We start from the raw sequence: 19,822 nt of genomic DNA, 5'->3' as shown, positions 1-19,822 counted from the left end.
ATTCTGAAACTATCTGTACAGTAAAGTTGACCAAATAAGTAAATATGTAGTAGATATAGTGGGTAATGAGACCTAGGTTTCTTACTGTTACACATAGGGAATGGGAAAAGCCTAGAATGAACCTTGTGATGTTGGATTGGAGAAGGTAGTATCAGTATGAAGTGTTTGTGTGTCTGTGTGTGTTTAATATAGGGATGTGTGTCTTCCTATATATGTTTTCTAACTTTGTCCACTGAGAGGGCCCAGAGGCAATGAGTACACCTAGTGTCCAAATATTGGTTTCTAAATGTCATTCTCAATGAAAGGACTCAGGGCTCCTTGGAGAAGTGGTTGATTTGACTGGGGCAGGGAGGATACAAGAGGAGCCTGGAGTATCATATGGTTCTAGCAAATAAAGAGGTACTCAGAAAAGTATGGAACATGTCAAAGGAACACAGGAATCAACTGAAAAGTGCTTCTAATGGCTAAAGCAGAAAAAATTTGAACAACAAAATAACTATCGTAGTACTGGATTATAACCCAGAGAATAAATGAAATATCCATAAGTCCATACTGATATAAATAAATAACTGAAAAATTAATAAATAGGAAAGAAGATAAATCTCCCTAATAGGAGAATGTCAGTTAATAAATGCTAAAGGAATAAAGGAAATACAAAATTGCCATTAGACAAACATGAGAATAACAATTATTTCAGGAGAAATCTACTGATGGATGCTAAAACCAGTAGACAAAAGCTTAAGCATAAAGAGGATATTCGAATAGTCTCACAGTATCTCCCCCAAAATATTTAATAGTTACAGATGGAAAATTACAGTGGAGAAATTCAGCAGACACCACTTTAACCAAGTGATCAGGGTTAACATCACCAGTAATAGGACACATTGACATCATGTACTCTCTCATACAATGCACTGAGAAGGGCACATTACCTCTGTGGTATCCTTCCCAATATGTATAACCGTAATCTGATCATGAGAAAACATCAAACAAAACCAAATCGAGGGACATTCTACAAAATAACTGATGAACACTCTTCAAAAGTGTCAAGGTCATTAAAAACAAGGAAGGACTGAGGAACTGTCATAGATTGGAGGACACTAAGAAGACATGATGACTGAATGCAATATGGGATCCTGAATTGGGTCCTAGAACAGAAAAAAGGACAACTGATGAAATCTCAATAAGCTAAGCGCTTTGGTTAATAGTATCGTACCAAAGTTATTTTTTTTTTTTTGAAACAAAGTCTCGCTTTGTCACTCAGGCTGGAGTGCAGTGGCACGATCTCAGCTCACTGTAACCTCTGTCTCCCAGGTTCAAGCGATTCTCCCACCTCAGCCTCTTGAATAACTGGGACTACAGTCATGTGCCACCACGCCTGGCTAATTTTTGTATTTTTTTTGTAAAGACAAGGTTTCACCACATTGGCCAGGCTGGTCTCGAACTCCTGACCTCAGGTGCCTCACGCCTCAGCCTCCCAAAGTGCTGGGGTTACAGGCATGAGCCACTACACCCAGCCACCAAGGTTAATTTTTCAGTTTTGGCAAATTTCTATGGTTATATAAGATGTGAATATAACAGAATTGTGGTTGATAGGAATACTGGGATTCTCTGTACTGTTTTTGCAACTTCTGTAAATCTAAAATTATCTCAAAATTTAAAAAATATATGTTTTTTAAAAAAGCTTATGGAGTCTTATGACTTATGAGCTGTATGTGTCTTATGAACAGGACCACATAGATTAGTAATTAGGCTGTCACAAACTTACCCTAGGTGGATAGCCATGGAGAGGATACTGTTAGGAACACTGCTTTAGTGAAGAGCCTGTCACTTTGCCTTCACTTGGAATCACATTGCTGAAATCTGTTTCTGCTGCTGGATTGATTTTTTGGTTTTAAGCATTATTATATTATTATAGGTTTTTTTGGTTTTAAGCATTATGCCTTTATCGGTGATAGGTTGGTGGTACATATAGATGTTGCAAGGATGTATTGCTGATTAATTACACGGCCGTACCAGTGTACAAGCTGCTGACCTTTTTTCTTTGCATTCCCAGGGTCGTTATGGTTGCTGTCGCTTTCTACGAGATGGATATAAAACTCCTAAAGAGGTAGGTTTCTTTTCTCCAAAATGAATCCAAGGTAGAATGGCCACTTCTACCTGCAGCCTCATTCAGAGAAAATATTTACCTCACTGATGGTACTTACAGAGATCACTAAGTAGGATAATAATAACTGATGTTTGCTATATTTGTTGAACTTGGCTTAGCTGCCAAGTTCTCAGTTTGTAGGCCTTTCTGGATTAAGTAAAATAGAGGAAGGTGTAGTCCTTCCACCTCTTGCATTGGTTAGTTTCAGGAAAGAACTACTGATACATGGTAAAATCAGTGGATGAAAGCTTACACAGAAATAGTATTTGCATTGTCTCAAAGTATCTCTCCCAAAATATTTAACAATTACAAAGGGAAAAATCTTTCCATCAGTAGATCTTTCTGGCCCCACATTCCACCTCTTGTGGTTGGTTAGTTCTAAACAGTACTTGATTTTGCAAAGTTAAGTTCCTTTTATTCAACTAGTCAAAAGTTCGCCTTGGAAATATCAATGACAAAAATTCAGTATTATTAAAGGGATTGAACAGTCAATATGAAGCACTTTCACTGGTAATGGAAACATTGTTTAAAGCTTAGATTTGATGGTTGAGAGACATTATAGATTTTTTTAAATCATCGAGCTCAAACTCTTCTGGTCTACTTCCTCTCTTCCACTTTATTGTTTAGCCTTGAATTTGACTTCTTCCCCTATCAGTGTACTAAAATGATATGTTCTGAAGCATCATCATAAGCTCTTAAATGACCAATCCAATAGCCTTTTCTGAATCCTTATTCTCCTTGACTTCTCTATAGTACCTCACTTTTTACCTAGCCCTAAATTCTCTTGAAATTCTTTTCCTATTTTAATTTTCCCACTACACTATCCTGATTCTTCTCTTTCTGTTATTCCCTTGCCCCACTCTGAGGGTTTACCAAGATTCCATTCTTGAGCAGTTTGCTCATTTCATTTAGTACTATTTCATAAAGCTCATCTGTAACTTGTACTTCATATGTCACCTCTATGAAGATGATTCCCAAACCCTCATCTCTAGTTGCCCTTCTAAACATTTCTATTTCTATGTCCTATTACTACAAAAAACTTAACAAATATAAAACCAAACTGAACTTTATTGCAAACCAATCTTATTTCTTCATACACCCTCTTGTGATATCATTGCTATCCCAATTCTGCTAGTTAGAAGTCGCATCATAGAGTACTTTCTAAGGGAAGGGCGTATGCACATGATCTGCCTTCCTGAACACCTTCTCTAAAACAATCAGTAACGAAAGCCCGTATTATAATACCTCTGAACTAAAGATGTACATCTAACCTCTGAGTGATGACAGACTTTATTGTGTTTTTACTAGGATCCCAATCGTCTGTACTATGAACCAGCTGAGCTGAAGCTATTTGAAAACATTGAGTGTGAATGGCCATTGTTCTGGACATACTTTATTCTTGATGGGGTCTTCAGTGGCAATGCAGAACAGGTAATAAGCTGGGGAAAGAGTTTTCAGCAGAATGTTTTTGTTATATCTTCTTATAGCTAATAGTATACCAACTCTGTGTCCAGATGGAAGCCTTCCTAATAGGGGAGAGACAGTTGTTCCCTACAGGCTACTAGCTGAGGGCACTAAGAGTAAAAAGACCTGGATTATTTTTTTCTTCTTTTTTAAAAAATTTTGGTTTCACTCCTGACCATTGGGTGCCCAACTATTATCATTGACTTCTTCAGTTTCTCTGTACATAATGAAAATCGTTTTTCCCCATTCATTAAAGAATATATTCCTAAAAGTATTTGAATTTCACAGATAAAGATGTATTGTAAATGCAACATACAGTCAGTTCTGCTGTAATGATACATATGCAATCTTTTTTTGTTGTTGTTTTTAAGACAGGGTCTCTCACTCTGTTGCCCAGACTGTAGTGCAGTGGCGTGATCATGGCTCACTGCAGCTTCGATCTGGGCTCAAGCAGTCCTCCCACCTCAGCCTCCTGAGTCATTGGGACTATAGCCACATGCCACCACACTCAGCTATTTTTGTTTGTTTTTTTGTAGAGATTGGCCTCGCTATGTTGCCCAGGCTGGTCTCAAACTCCTGGGCTCAAGCTATCCCTCCTGCCTCAGCCTCTCAAAGTGCTGGGATTACAGGCATGAGCCACCACACCCAGGCCATATGCATTCTTTAAAAATCACCATGCTAGGCCTGGCACGGTGGCTCACACCTGTAATCCCAGCACTTTGGGAGGCCAAGGCGGGCGGATCACAAGGTCAGGAGATCGAGACCATCCTGGTTAACATGGTGAAACGCCGTCTCTACTAAAAATACAAAAAATTCGCCGGGCCTGGTGGCGGGTGCCTGTAGTTCCAGCTACTTGGGAGGCTGAGGCAGGAGAATGGCCTGAACCCGGGAGGCGGAGCTTGCAGTGAGCTGAAATCATGCCACTGCACTCCAGCCTGGGTGACAGAGCAAAACTCTGTCTCAAAAAAAAAAAAAAATCACCATGCTATGCATATTTAAGAAATAAAAACTACAGGGCTTATGAGAAAATGGGGTAAGGAGTGCAGCACATAAAATGTAACACATACAAAATGATAGGAACCTAATAAAAATAATAGTATCATGGCTTTATACATGGTAAATAGTTAAGAAATACGTAAATACCACAATAGTTACGGTACTTTCACCTTAAAAAAGACCCAAAGTTTGCTTGTGCAAGTGTGTACCCAAGTTTTCACCAGCTCACCCACCTGGCTCTCATGCCCACTACAGAATGTGCAAGAGGAAGAGAACAAAAGAGGGATTAAAAAGAGTGAGAGAAAACAGAGAAAAAGAGCATAAAACAGAGAGGAAAATTTTTTTAAAAGGCTGAGAGGAAACAGGTGGAAAACTGAAGAGAGGGCAAGGCATGTGGCTGCATATCCAGGGTGGTCATCAGAGGATTGCAGCTTGTAAGTTCAGTAGTGGTGAAAGGAGTGTTATCTGAAATTAGACAGAAAGTAGTAACAACAGATGTGAATAGGTACAGTTCATTGTTCTCCTGAGATGTATGCATGTGTGTTTTGTGTATTCTTACATGGCCCAGTTCAGCTAGTATATTCTCAGTATGAAATTGTGCATAACCAAACATGAAATTCATGTTATACTCAAATTTTTCCCTAATATATCGGAAGCATTGGAACAAATTTGTCTACAAAGAAAGTGTTACAGCAGAACTGACTGTATTTTTTTTCCCATCATAAATTACAGTTTTGGGTTTTGTTTTTTTTTTTACATTTTGTATATTGCTAAGCTTTAGCAAATGGTTAAGCACAGAACATAAAGTTGATCATAACAGAACCTAATTTGGCAGGTAGAAATGCAGTTTTAAGACAATACATCCTCAAATCTAGAAGCTATACTTAAGATATACATAGTGGAACAAGACAGGCCTTTGGAAGCAGACTGCCATGGCTACACCCTGGACTCAACTGTGTTCTCACTCTGATCTTCCACAAATTTACAACCTCTTTGAGACAATTTCCCTGTAAAAAGGCCTTAATTACACATAGCTCCTAGGATAGTTTTTACAGTTAAATGCATTAAAGTATGCAAAACTCCTAGCATAATATTTGGCCTATAACGAGCATTTAGTAAATACTCTTTCTTTTCTATTTTCCTGGGTGAATAAGCTACTTTGCAATAGGACCTTCTTTGGCTACAACCTTCTCCTGGGTCCCCAAAGGGACTCTCTATAAGTCTTTTTTTCCTGCCTTTCTTTTATCTGCAGGTTCAAGAATATAGAGAGGCTCTTGAAGCAGTCCTCATCAAGGGCAAAAATGGAGTCCCACTTCTGCCAGAGCTGTACAGTGTTCCTCCTGACAGGGTGAGTCAGACAGTGCCATAACATGTAGCTGATAGAGAAGAGGAGCAGTACCTTGATCAGACTACCTCATTTGAGTCAAATAATTTTTAATCTTATTTTGTTGTTCTGAAAGCTTGTCTTTAGGTACAGGACAACGTAAGTATGATTTTATTCCTTCAAAAATAAAATTTTAAAGCAGTCTCAATGATGGTACTGTTGCACAGTGAGACAAGGACAAGACCAAACCTTAATCTTGAGAATGATGTAGAGATCACTAGGAAAAACTAGGATGATGTTCTGTGTGGACTCTCAAGATTTGGTATTCTCTATTTTTAGGCTAGTAATCCCGGACTGTTTTAATAGATCAGGCTTGGAAAATGAATATGTCTTGTTTTCAGACTGTCATTTGCCCAAAATGCCAGTCGGGTGTAACATTGTTCCTCTTCTCCACTGCAAAAGAGCATTAGACATGGAAGAGAATAGTCTTGCATTCCGGTGAGAATGAGTAGAATAAGCTCCCAGCAACATCAGCAGCACCACCTGAGAGCTTGTTAGAACTAGATTTCAGGCCCTACCTCATACCCACTCAATCAGAATCTGCATTTTAACAAGATCCTCAGGTGATCTGTATGCACATCGCAGTTGGGGAGCACTGCCCTAGATTATAGTGATAGTGCTTCACTTTTCAGTACATTGCATATGTAGCTATATAGGGTATAAATTACAATCCAGTCCACCTTTTTATTATCCAGTATCTTAAACCTTCTATTATTCCTCATCTGGCCTCTTCATCTTTTCTTTTAGGTCGATGAAGAATATCAGAATCCTCACACTGTGGACCGAGTCCCCATGGGGAAATTGCCTCACATGTGGGGTCAGTCTCTATACATTTTAGGAAGCTTGATGGCAGAGGTAAGAGAAATCTTCAAGGCTGTCCCACTGTTTTCTGCGTTGTCACCATAATAATCAGATTTTTAAGTAGCTCATTAAATCTGAAGGATGTCTTCTGCCTTTTGCACTTTGCCTTAATTATAGTTTTCCTCCAGGTCTTCAGAGTAGGGAGCATGGCCAACCCTCACAAAAAGCTCTTGCTGCCTGGCAACCATGTCCCTCATGCTGCCCAGGGCTCCCTACTTTGGCACTGTATTCAGAGCTGCTCAGGCCCCAGATCTATCCCTTTCAAAACTTCCCTCAGTGCCCTGCCTGGTGACTAACAGATGCATTTGTGCTTAGCTAGTTAATTACTGATAATGGATTAAGTGCTAATGTTTCCAAGCAACATAATGTTTCATTCTTTAACTGATATTTTTAGGTGCCATGATAAGTGACTAGGAACATTATGGCTTTTTTTTCTTTGCTTGGGTTTTTATGTTTGTTTGTATTTTGCTAGGGGCTCTCTAAATGTTCCTTATATCAGATTCTGTTGAGATTGCCCTTAATGAGGCATTTGGGAGTTTCTGACTTTGTGTCCACCTTCTTTGTGACATTTTGAGCCTGCACAGAGGCATTCTGTTTCTCAGAAGTTTTTCATATCATCTGGCAAGTCTACTTCCCCACTCTATGTTATTTTGATAAGATATAACCCAGGCTCCTAGAGGATCAAGAGTGGGACTTAACTATCCTATCTGAGTCAGACTCTTTGACCTGTTTATGTATAACCACTGATTTTTGCAGCTGTTTTGTTTATTTTCCTTGTGTGGCTGTGGCCATGGCTGTTTGATTACTCTTAGTCGACATTACTAAATGAATCTAGCAAAAGTGGGCAGAATGGTTTGTTTAAATAATCCTTACCTGGTGACTTTCTCATTCAATTAAAATAAAGTAAATGCATTGATAAAAAGAATACCACAGTGATTGGTATTCTTTTTTTTTTCTTTTTTTAAAATTTATTTTATTTTATTTTATTTTACTTTTTGAGACAGAGTTTCACTCTTGTTGCCCAGGCTGGAGCGCAATGGCGTGATCTCGGCTCACCACAACCTCCGCCTCCCGGGTTCAAATGATTCTCCTGCCTCGGCTTCCCAAGTAGCTAGGATTACAGGCATGCACCACTATGCCCGGCTAATTTTGTATTTTTAGTAGAGGTGGGGTTTCTCCGTGTTGGTCAGGCTGATCTCGAGGTGATCCGCCCGCCTCAGCGTCCCAAAGTGCTGAAATTACAGGCATGAGCCACCGCGCCCAGCCAGTGATTTGTATTCTTAAGGAAAAAATAGGTGAGTTCATCCCATTTCATAAAGGGCAGAAACTCAAGTCAAAAGATTTCTGATGTGCAGAAGGTATAGTAGATACATGAACAAATGAGAATACAGCAGGACTAATGGCTTAAATTACTGATAAGTTCTGTGATCTAATCATCTAATCATATGTATATCCAGAGAAGATAGAGGAATAACCAAAAAACTTTCTGTTTATTTATAATTTATACCCAGCTGGGTGCAGTGGCTCATGCTTATAATCCCACCACTTTAGGAGGCCAAAGAGGGAGGATTGCTTGAGTCCAGGAGTTTGAGATCAGCCTGGGCAACATAAGCGAGACCTTGTCTCCATGAATAAACTAATTAGCCAGGCATGGTGGCACACGCCTGTGGTCCTAGCTACTTGTGAGGCTGAGGTGGGAGGATTATTTGAGCCCAGGAGGTTGAAGCTGCAGTGAGCCATGATTGCACCACTGCACTCCAGCGTGGGTGACAGAGAAAGACCCTGTCTCAAAAAAAACAAATTATACCCTACATATTTATACCCTACTACCTAAAAAAGGATTTGTGGCAGCCAATAGAAATTAACTCTGGATAAAATGAATTTTGGTGTGAATTTGGGAGTTCAAACATTTTCATACAGTGAAGGCATTTGTTTCCTTTCTACACCTGTCTCTTGAATGTGATGGTGCAAGGTTATGGGCATAGGGATGTTGTTTTCCCTCAAATATTAGTTTTTCTTTTGAGACTTAATAATCTGTCTTTTTATGGTTTTTCTTTAGGGGTTTTTAGCCCCTGGAGAAATTGATCCCCTGAATCGCAGGTTTTCTACTGTACCAAAGCCAGATGTTGTGGTTCAAGGTATGTATTCTTATTCCCAGTGGAAGAAACTTTATATTAAAGGTCTGGTTATGGGCAGAGATCTTTAGGCTAGTAAATTATGACTTTATTCTATATCTTTCACTTTATTAGGCTTCAAAAAGTAAACAATGAACTTGGTTCGGTTTGGTTTCAAAATGCTGGTTATCTTAATAATAAACAAATGAATGATGTTCTATGTCAGATGACTCCAAAATATTATTTGACACTCTTAACCACTCCTTATATCTGGAAATTATTTTCTTTTCCTTGTCATAACATTTTAGCCTCCTAGTTATCTCTGCTTTTTCTCTGACCACTCCTTCTGTGCTATTTCTACTGTACTTCTTTCTTTGTATATCCTTCGAATGGTTCTGCACTTAGTATTTTTTTTTTTTTTTTTGAGACGGAGTCTCTTTCTGTCACCCAGGCTGGAGTGCAATGGCGCAATCTCGGCTCACTGCAACCTCCACCTCCTGGGTTCAAGCAATTCTCCTGCCTCAGCCTCCTGAGTATCCGGGATCACAGTCGCGCACCACCACGCCTAGCTAATTTTTGTATTTTTAGTAGAGACGGGGTTTCACCATGTTGGTCGGGCTGGTCTCGAACTCCTGACCTCATGATCTGCCCGTCTCGGCCTCCCAAAGTGCTGGGATTACAGGTGTGAGCCACTGCGCCTGGCTGCACTTAGTCTTATACTCTTGTCTTTCTGTATTTACACTCTGTATTAGTTAGCTAAGCCTGCCTCCTTCATAGTAAATTTGCTTCCATGGCCCCAACTATTACCTCTTTGGAGAATACTCCGAACCTTTGTTTTTATTCCTAACAATCTACTTAAATTTGGGACATCTACTTTCTGCAGAACTCTAGGCTGAGTTCTATAAACATGTTAAGAATTCTAGTCCCAATATCTATAAAACTTCTGTGCCATTTACACTTCAAACACAAAACTGACCTCTTTTGTCTCCATCCCATCCTTTTCCTCTCCTAAGAAATGCAAATCGTTCTACCTTCCTTATTTCTCTCAATGATATCACCATTATTCTAGTCTCTTAGTGTAGAAGACTTGAAGTAATTTTTTACTCTCTAACATCACAATCCAATGTGGTGTTGTGAAACTCCTTTGAGATGTCTCCAATCACTTGACTTTGGGGTTGGTTCTATATGGAAAATAATCTCATGTGTTTTCTAAATTTTCTTATACTTGACATCCCATGTGGTCATAGAGGTAGTTCTTGCTTATCAATGTATATAGCAACCATTATATAAAAGTCATTACTCTTCCCTTCCCATGAGAGATCTTGTTCTCCTTTGAGGTTTATTCCACCTGTCTATGTTGATCTCCTGGTTGCTCTAATTCATTCTTTGAAGACTTTGAGGCTTGGCTACAGCCTTCCTCTTCCTCTCCAAATCCTGCCATAGAACTAGATTTTAGCATTCACGTCAGTGCAGTCTAACACTTCAGTCTCAAAGTTCTGGATATCCATAACTCTAGTGACCTTTCCTTCTACCTATACTTTTAGCCATCCACTCAAAGGACCAAACTTTAAGGCTCTTTCACTTCATATATCTGAAATTCCAATATTCTACTCTGTGATCATAGTCATAACATTGTTTCAACTTTTCTTTTTTTTTTTTTTGAGACGGAGTCTTGGCTCTGTCCCCCAGGCTGGAGTGCAGTGGCGCGATCTCGGCTCACTGCAAGCCTGACTCCCAGGTTCACGCCATTCTCCTGCCTCAGCCTCCCAAGTAGCTGGGACTACAGGCGCCCGCCAACACGCCGGGCTAATTTTTTGTATTTTTAGTAGAGACGGGGTTTCACCGTGTTAGCCAGGATGGTCTCGATCTCCTGACCTTGTGATCCGCCTGCCTCGGCCTCCCAAAGTGCTGGGATTACAGGCTTGAGCCACCGCGCCCGGCCTCAACTTTCTTTTTCTTCCCATTACCCTTGTTTTTATTTTCCCCTAGTTTACCCTTTTCTACCTCATGGTTGTTCATCTAAATCTCCCAGTCACCAATGCACCATACTTTCTATTACACCCACTCGAAAAATCACAGCCCCAGGTCAGTGTTACAGTCTGCATTTTCTGATCCTATACCTGGCCTGCTAAAAAGCTATTGGGGAATAAAAAGACACAAATGAGCAGAGTGGTGGCACTGGAAATCATGGTGTCCAACTCAGCTAGGTTTACAGTGCCTCCTGTTCGTCCTTGTTCTTATTAGTCAACATTTTCATACTTCTCAACCACTATTCCACACCTTCTCTGTTTTCAATCCCCACCTCTTTTTTTCAGGCTAATTCTCGGCCTGCTGCTTCATGCCTGATAATATTCTGATCTTTGTCAGTGTCTCAGCCCTCCCCACCACTACAGTCTTACTTACCCTTGCCTCATTTTCTACAATCTCAGAAAAAGGGTTTCTTCTCCTATTCAAGGACAAGTCTTCTTTCTGATGTTTGATCATTATCTTCTTCTTTAGCCTTCTCTAGAAACTTACTCTTTCCTGGAATCCTCAAACTCTCCCATTCTGTTGGTTCTATTTTCTTTAGTCTACTGACATGTTCATCTCCCTCTACACTATATAGCTTCTTTCTTTCTCATCCAAACTTCCACTTTTTTATCTTCCCTTTATTCTGCAGTATTTTATAGTCTGGCTTACTACTATGAAAATGGTCTTGCTTAAGTTACCAGTGACCTTTGTATTCCCAAATTTGGTAGGTACTTTTAAATCTGTATCTTACTGGAGTATTTAATCTGTATCCCATGTCTTCTATGATGCCATACTCTCTTGAATCTCCTTCAACCTAGATTAAGCACATTTCTTTCTCATTCTGGTCTTCCTCTTCTTCTTTGCCCCCTAACTATTGGTATTTCTGAGAATTCTGTCCTTAGCCCACTGCTCTTGCTTCTATAAATATTTCTTTCTGTTCCTCAGCCTCCTCCTATTCCAACCTTTTCCCTTTTCCCTCTTTCCACCTTCTTACTTCTTCCCTCACTCTCAGAAGATGATCTCACCTCCTATACCATAGAGGAAATACAAGCCATGATGTAAGAACTCCTCCACTTCACCCCCGGCTTTTCTTCATTTGCCCATGTCTTTTATGTTGGCATTTTCCAAGGTTATATTCTAAGTCCGCTTCTCCTTTTCTCTATATATTCTCCTTGACCCATCTCATCTCTTTCTATGCTAAAGACTCCTGAATCTGTATCAGCTTCCTTTAAGGTAGCCTCACTTGGGTGTCTCACTTGCACTGTAAATTTATTCAACATGTCTAAAATTATTCAGCTATACCCTCCTAGTACTACATCACCCATACCTGCTTTTCCTCCTATATGCCTGTGTCATTAAATGACACACCATCCTCCCAGTTACACAAGTAAATACCCAGGGAATCCTTGATATTTTCCTCTCTCTCATCTCCTACATTCGACATTTAACAAGTTCTGGCTGCTTTATTTCCTAAATAATTCTGAGATCCATCCAGTTTTTTTGAGATGGAGTCTCGCTCTGTCGCCCAGGCTGGAGTGCAGTGGCACGATCTTGGCTCACTGCAAGCTCCGCCTCCCGGGTTCACGCCATTCTCCTGCCTCAGCCTCCCGAGTAGCTGGGACTACAGGCGCCCGCCAACACGCCCGGCTAATTTTTCTGTATTTTTAGTAGAGACGGGGTTTCACCGTGTTAGCCAGGATGGTCTCGATCTCCTGACCACGTGATCCACCCGCCTCGGCCTCCCAAAGTGCTGGGATTACAGGCTTGAGCCACCGCGCCCGGCCAGGGTGTTCTTTATTACCCCCACATACCTGGCTCTGACCTTAGGTTTACTGATACAAAAGAACTCGGGGAATCAGTTTTTACCAAAGCTGTACCAAACCTCATGATGGATTTTTCCCCCATTTAAACATGGAATCTTAGATATAAAGAGAGTGTGGTATTCTCTAGGAGCACATAAGTATTTAGCCAAAAAGCAAAATCTAATGCTCTAGTCTTGAGATCTTTAACTTTTCCTTTTAGATAATATTAAGTATTTAGCATGATACTTATTTTATCAAAGTTCTTCAATAACTGTTCATTTCCTCCCATTTCCTTTTTTTCTCTTCAAAAGAAATTATATAACTTGAGAGATTGTTAAGTTGCTATTGAAATAAAATTTTCTGTTGACCTCATCTTCTTTGTCTCCTCTAGTCTCCATTCTAGCTGAAACAGAAGAAATCAAGGCCATTTTGAAGGACAAGGGAATTTACGTGGAGACCATTGCTGAGGTATACCCCATCAGAGTACAACCAGCTCGTATTCTCAGCCACATTTATTCCAGCCTAGGTAAGGAGATTGGCCAGCCTGCTAGAATCAAAGCAGTATTCAATACAGGCTGGTTTCCATCCTTTTTTTCTTCTTCCTGATTGTGTATTGCTTTATTAAGCTGGATCTGAGAAGGAATTTAGAGTCTCTAGAATCCAAGTTTCTTACCTTCTCTATTCTGAGCAGGTCTGATAATTTTAGGTGTGTTTTATGAACCCTTTGGGTACGTAAGGCATGACTATTATCAGCCAATATTGTATCTTTATTCCAAGTGTGTGCTTAAATAACATGTTCTCTCCTTTCTTGGAACCTATACCTCTCTTTCAAATACTTGCTTATTTTATATGGAATGATAGCCAAGGAACTTATTTTTAGGTCTTTTATACTTTGTCATTTAATGAACTAGTTGATAATATAAAAGATTCCTTAATATAATACTTATTTTTAATTAGTACTTATTTTTTAATTAATTCACATATTAAACTTAGTGAGAGATTTTTTGCATTAGACAAATTACTATATTGTTATCTAAAAGAAATTCTAAACTACTCTTGTGGAAGACTGAATAATGACTCCCCAAAGATATCCAAGTCCTAATTCCTGGAACCTATAAACCTTACCTTATATGGCCAAATGGACTCATTTGAGATAGGAAGATGATCCTGGATTACCCAGGTGGTCCCTAAATGTAATCACAAGTGTCCTTATAAAAGGAATCAGAGGAAGACCAGACTATAAAAGTAGGAGATGTGACAACAGGAGCAAGAGATTAGAGTAAGAAGGCTATGAGCCAAGGAATGCCCACATCATCTAGAAGCTGGAAGAGGCAAGGAATAGATTCTTCCCTGGAGCCTCCAGAAGGAATCAACCCTGCTGACACTTTGGTTTTGATTTTAGTCCCATAATGCTCATTTTGGACTCATGATGCCAAGAACTGTAGAAGTATAAATCTGTGTTGTTTTAAGCCACCAAGTTTGTGGTAGTTTGTTATAGAACCAATAGAAAAGTAATACAATCTTAAACCACAAGGGAGTAGATTTGTAAAAGATTGGATCTTAGATAGTGGACTGCCACTTACAAACCCAGAAGTTAGTTTGTATATGTGTGCATGTGTGTGTGTGTGTGTGTGTGTGTATGTGTATGTGTATGTATACTTTTTTATCACTCAAGAATGGTATGTTAGTAAGGCAAGTATTCCCAGCTTAAAACCAGCCTCCTTCCCTTTTCTCTGGCACTTAACTCCAGTCACTTGATTTCTTTGTCTAAATTGAGAGGGAATCAACCAAAGAGGAAAGGACCAAGAGTCAGAGCTGACTTTTGTCTGTCTCTAGGAACGTATATTTAATGCCAACAAGGCTTGAACTCCTTGCATTCCGGAGCTATTAAGATGGCATCTGGCTTTAGGAGTATGTGGATTTCTTTCTTCCATCCTAGCTATGATGTAGGAATGTCCCTTTCCTAAAAATTCATATATAACATGATTAGAATTTTCTAAAGAAACTTTGCTTTAAAAAGATAATGAAGAACTAAAATATATACACATAGAAATTAACAAATTTATTGAATATGTCTCAGATCCTAATAAATTTCTAAAATCTAGCCACAGATTAGTTTGAATATTATAAAATACTCCTGGTTCCCTCTATTTACTCAACCCTAGCTGAGGTAAATACCAAGTCAAGGCTCTGAAACTTCTGAGGCTGATTTGGGTGGATGCTTTGCTAGGTAGGATACATACCTCACCCCTTCCCAGAACCTGCTTCCTGTTTTTATTTTTTTGGTCATTCCCTGTAGCCCCAGACCTATAATGCACTTCTAGTCTCCAGATACTAGTCCACTTGCACTAAATCCCTTGAGATAAGGAAGGTATTTCCCTATTTAGCCAACATCTTACCCACCTGAGTACTAGTTGATCTTACAGTCACTTTCTTTGTAACTCTTAGAAGTCTCTACAGTAATGGGTTTAAGCAAGTCCTGTTGGTGATTTTGACCTGATTCTCTCTGGCTCTCACTTAAAAGTTAATAGGTTAATTTTACCCATTGCTTCATTGCATCTATTATTCTAAATCGGCATATCTTACTGGGAAACAGGTAACTTCTAAGCTCTGGGCCATTATTTATAGAATCTGCCTGCCTCACATCAGGTCTCTCCAACAAACAGAAGCAATCTCCTTACTATTTACTTTTTCAAAACCTAGACTCCATCTTGGGCCTCTTACTAAGTTCTTATTTTCTAGCCAAAGGAAATAAAAACTTAATGATGATCAAACATTCCAAGGACTCAAGTGACAAGTGGACATTTATCTTCCTGATATGTTCTTTCGTTCGCTTCATTCATTCATTCATAAGCATTTATTGCTCACTTATTATGTACCAGGCACTGGGCTAGATGCTGTGGAAGACATAGCCATGCAACTAAATAATCACAGTACAATCTTATAAATGCTATGACCATGGTGTTACATATCAAATACAGAAGAAAGGGGATAGATTTGCCTGGGGAAGTCAGGAAAAGCATGATAGATGAGGCAACATTTGATGACTTATCAGTCAGATGAGTGACTATTGAAAATTCTGTTATTGGAACAGTTTCACAATAACAAAATTGCCCTAAGGATATGTCAAATGACAACCAAAATTCCATGAAGGAAAAGAGATATTTCTTTAACAGGTGTATTTGTTTATATATGTTAACTAAACGGAGTTCTCTTTCTCACCTCAAATGCTCAGTATTTCATCGTCAGTTCTAAAACATCTTTTTTATTTTTTTAAATTATGAGATTAATCAACTTTGTAAAAGTAAGAACTTAAAATATTAAGTTCAAATCTTTATGTAATGCTAATTCTTTTCTAATCTTAGTGCATATAGATACATTTTAATAGTTAACTTTAACATGCCTATATTCACTTGTGTCCTGTTTGTTTTCACTTATTCTCTCATGATGCATTTCCACATATTGAAATAGCTATATAGTATTTCATCAAATTAAAGTAATTGCTTCCTTATTATTAGCTGAATTGTTTCGAGAATTTTTATCCTTCTATAAATGCCTTTTTATAGACCACTGTTTTATTAATTGTATATTCTCAGTAAAGGGATTCTGGATAAGATTGTGAACAGCTTTTTAGCTCTTGTTACATGTTGCCAGATGATTATTTACAAAGACGAACTAATTTATAGTGATGTAACTAAGATATAAAATATACCTTTCTTTTTTACTACCCCACTAACATTGGAGTTTTATTTATTTTTGTTAGATAAGTAGGTTTTAGTATGTATAAATTATTTTAATTTTCTATCTTTGATTCCCAGCGACCTGTACATTTTTCTATTTTTGCTTTACCTCTTTTTTTGAAACTATGTGTCTACAATTGCTTGCTTATCTAATAGGGTCTGCACATTTCTGTATATATTTATCAATTATTTATATTTTATGGTAAGCTTTTATCAGTGAGATTTATATATATTTCCTAGTCTGTTACTTTCTTTTAGATAATTATTTTCTTGCCTGTGTACAAATCTTTAAATATTAGCTATATCCATTTTATCAGATATATTTTTCAGTCCTTCAAGAATTATGAATTTATCTCCTAATTCTATCTGAATGGGTATGCTATTCTGGTTCTCTCCAAATTTCATAAGTTGTAAGCTATCTGATTACAAATTGGTATGTATACATTGACTGCAGGGAACTGGAAAACAGAGACAAGCACAAAGGAAAAAGATAACAATCGCCTGTAATTCCACCACTCAGAGGAAGCCACCTTTTATTTTGGCATATTTGTTTCCAGTCATTTTAAATAAAATAAGTACAAACATGTTTTTAGAAAAATGATGTCATTAAGAATGGATTTTGCATTCTGTTTTTCTTGAAAAATAACAATATATGATAAACTCTGTTACATTTTGGTAAGTAGCCACCTACAATCCAATTTGATAGCTGTATTAACGTAATTTCTTCAAAAGTTATTTTCATAAATAGCCTTTTTCTGTTAATTTTGCAAATCATCTACTTATATTCTTTTGCCACTTTTCTGCTGGATACTTGTTGATTTCTTACTGATTTCCATGAGGTATTTTAAAATATATTAGGGATACCGACACTTTCTCTTCCACATGTTATTGCAATGTTTTGCTATTTTGTTATTTGCCCTTTAATTTTGTGCTGCTTTTCATGTATAGAAGTTTTATATTTTATGTAGTAAAATTTTCTCTTTTTTTTGGATTCTTTCCTTGCTGTTACACTTAGAAAGATAGTCCCATCCCTAGGTCAAATACATTTTCACTGCATTTTCTTTGTTATTTATGGTTACAATTTTACATTTAAGTCTTAGGCTATAATATTAATTTTAGTTTATCCAATGGGGTAAAAATCTGACTTTTTGCCAAATAACCAATCGTTCCAGCACTACTGATTGAATAGTTCATATATAGGTTGTTTTAAAATTCCACCTTTATAATTTACTGTACATGCATATACTCACTCACATGTGTGTGTATACTTTTAATCTTACTTTTTGGTGCTGCTGATCACTGTTTCTTCTTTCCTAGTACTATATTTTTTAAGTTATCATAGTTTCAACCTCACCAATGATTGTGAAAATGTAAGATAAAAGAATAGTGCTATGTAATTTTTTGCCCATCAATTTTACAAAAGTTAAGATTGCCAATATCCAGTGCTGATAAATATGTGGAAATGTGGACACTCTCAGCACTCCTGGTAGTGTAAATTAGAAGCAGGTAGGCATTACCTATAAAAAAAAAGTAATGCACATGTCTTTGACCAACAGCCTTACTTCTAGGAATCTACCCTTTTTTTTTCTTTTTCTCCCCCCAAGATGGAGTCTCGCTCTTGTTGCCCAGGTTGGAGTGCAGTGGCGCGATCTCGGCTCACTGCAACCACTGCCTCCCAGGTTCAAGTGATTCTCCTGCCTCAGCCTTCCAAGTAGCTGGGATTACAGGTGCCTGCCACAATGCCCGGCTAATTTTTGTATTTTTAGTAGAGACGGGGTTTCACCATGTTGGCCAGGCTGGTCTCGAACTCCTGACCTCGTGATCTGCCCACCTTGGCCTCCCTCCCAAAGTGCTGGAATTACAGTCATGAGCCACTGCACCCAGCCCGGAATCTATCCTATATAACACTCGTACAAGTACACAAGGACATGTATTCAAGGATGTTCACTATATTATAATCTGTGGTGGCAAAACAACAATTAGAAGTACTATAATGTGTACAAACAAGAATGGTAGAATTATGTATATTGTATCATAGCTAAAAAGAAAAGGTAGACTTTCAGCTTCCAGCTGTGATGAAATAGCTTGTATTGGGCTGTCATACTAAGAAAAACTGGAATGGCTGGATTTTAAAAATGAAGGTGAGTGAAGGCTTCAGAGAGTAATTACAACAGCCAGAACTTGAGAAACTAAAACCTTGGACAGAAGGCACACTCAAAGAATAAACTCACTATTCTCTGTGCAGTTCACCTTTGAGGCATTTGCTGATTCTTAAGTTTTGCTTGCACGATGTAAGGGGCCAAGAAACTAAGCAGAAAGTCTCACTGTTCTACGGAGACAAAAATTGCATTTCTGGACCTTCCTATGTGGAAGGGGCTGTGATAAACACCTTGGGCTTTCAGTTGAAACCCCTAAAGAGTGGACTACACCTTAGGAGTAAGGAAAAACCATAAATAGACAAGTTCTTAGAAAGCCTCAAATACAAATCCTAAAACACAGTCTTCTTAATTCCTAATTGGGCTAAGAAGATCTGCTTATACTGTATCTGCCTGCTAAAATAAACTGAATCTTCTCTGGAGGGAAATAATATCATCCAGAACCTCTACAATTCTTTATACACTGTATTCAGCATTGACAAAATATAACAAGACGACTTAGAAAACCATGACTTGTTATTAATTGGTAAATTAATAAAATTAATAAAAGAAAAAAGAAAAAAGAAAACAGACACACAGACTTCTATTCGACATAGCATTTTTTTTTTTTTTTTTTTTGAGACAAGGCCTCACTGTGTTGCCCAGGCTGGTCACAAACTCTTGCACTCAAGGGATCCTCCCACGTTAGTCTCTGGGACAACAGGCACACACCATCACAGTCGGCCAGCATTGGAAGTTCTAGCCAGAGCAGTTAGACAAGAAAAAGAAATAAAAGACATCCAACTTGGCAAAGAAAAATGAAAACGGTCTCCATTCACAGATGACATGGTTTTATTAAAAAAAAAAAAAAAAAAACCTGTGAGAACTAATAAACAAATTCAGCAAACTTATAGGATACAGAATCAGCACACAAAAGTCAGTTACATTTTTATACACTAAAAATAAACTATTTGACAAGGAAATTAAGAAAACAGTTCCAAGGCTGGGCGCGGTGGCTCACGCTTGTAATCCCAGCACTTGGGGAGGCCCAGGCGGGGGGATCATGAGGTCAGGAGATCGAGACCACGGTGAAACCCCGTCTCTACTAAAAATACAAAAAAATTAGCCGGGCGTGGTGGCGGGCGCCTGTAGTCCCAGCTACTTGGA

The 19,822-nt window shown here is 38.4% G+C and overlaps 1 protein-coding gene across 1 annotated transcript in view; it reads left to right on the top strand.

Annotated features, from left to right (window-relative positions):
• Nucleotides 1–19,822, top strand: part of PHKA1 (phosphorylase kinase regulatory subunit alpha 1) — a 147,729-nt gene that overhangs the window by 55,494 nt on the left and 72,413 nt on the right. The window contains exons 9-14 of the mRNA XM_058441325.1: nt 2,057–2,110; nt 3,458–3,580; nt 5,862–5,957; nt 6,741–6,848; nt 8,914–8,992; nt 13,172–13,306. Of these exons, the coding sequence (XP_058297308.1) occupies nt 2,057–2,110; nt 3,458–3,580; nt 5,862–5,957; nt 6,741–6,848; nt 8,914–8,992; nt 13,172–13,306 (595 nt within the window). The remainder of the gene's footprint in view (nt 1–2,056; nt 2,111–3,457; nt 3,581–5,861; nt 5,958–6,740; nt 6,849–8,913; nt 8,993–13,171; nt 13,307–19,822) is intronic.

The sequence above is a fragment of the Hylobates moloch genome, unplaced genomic scaffold, assembly GCF_009828535.3.
Source record: "Hylobates moloch isolate HMO894 unplaced genomic scaffold, HMol_V3 SCAFFOLD_7, whole genome shotgun sequence".
In the NCBI taxonomy this organism is placed as follows: domain Eukaryota; kingdom Metazoa; phylum Chordata; class Mammalia; order Primates; family Hylobatidae; genus Hylobates; species Hylobates moloch.
Note: the sequence above shows the minus strand (reverse complement) of the source record. Positions and strands in the feature narration are given on the sequence as shown.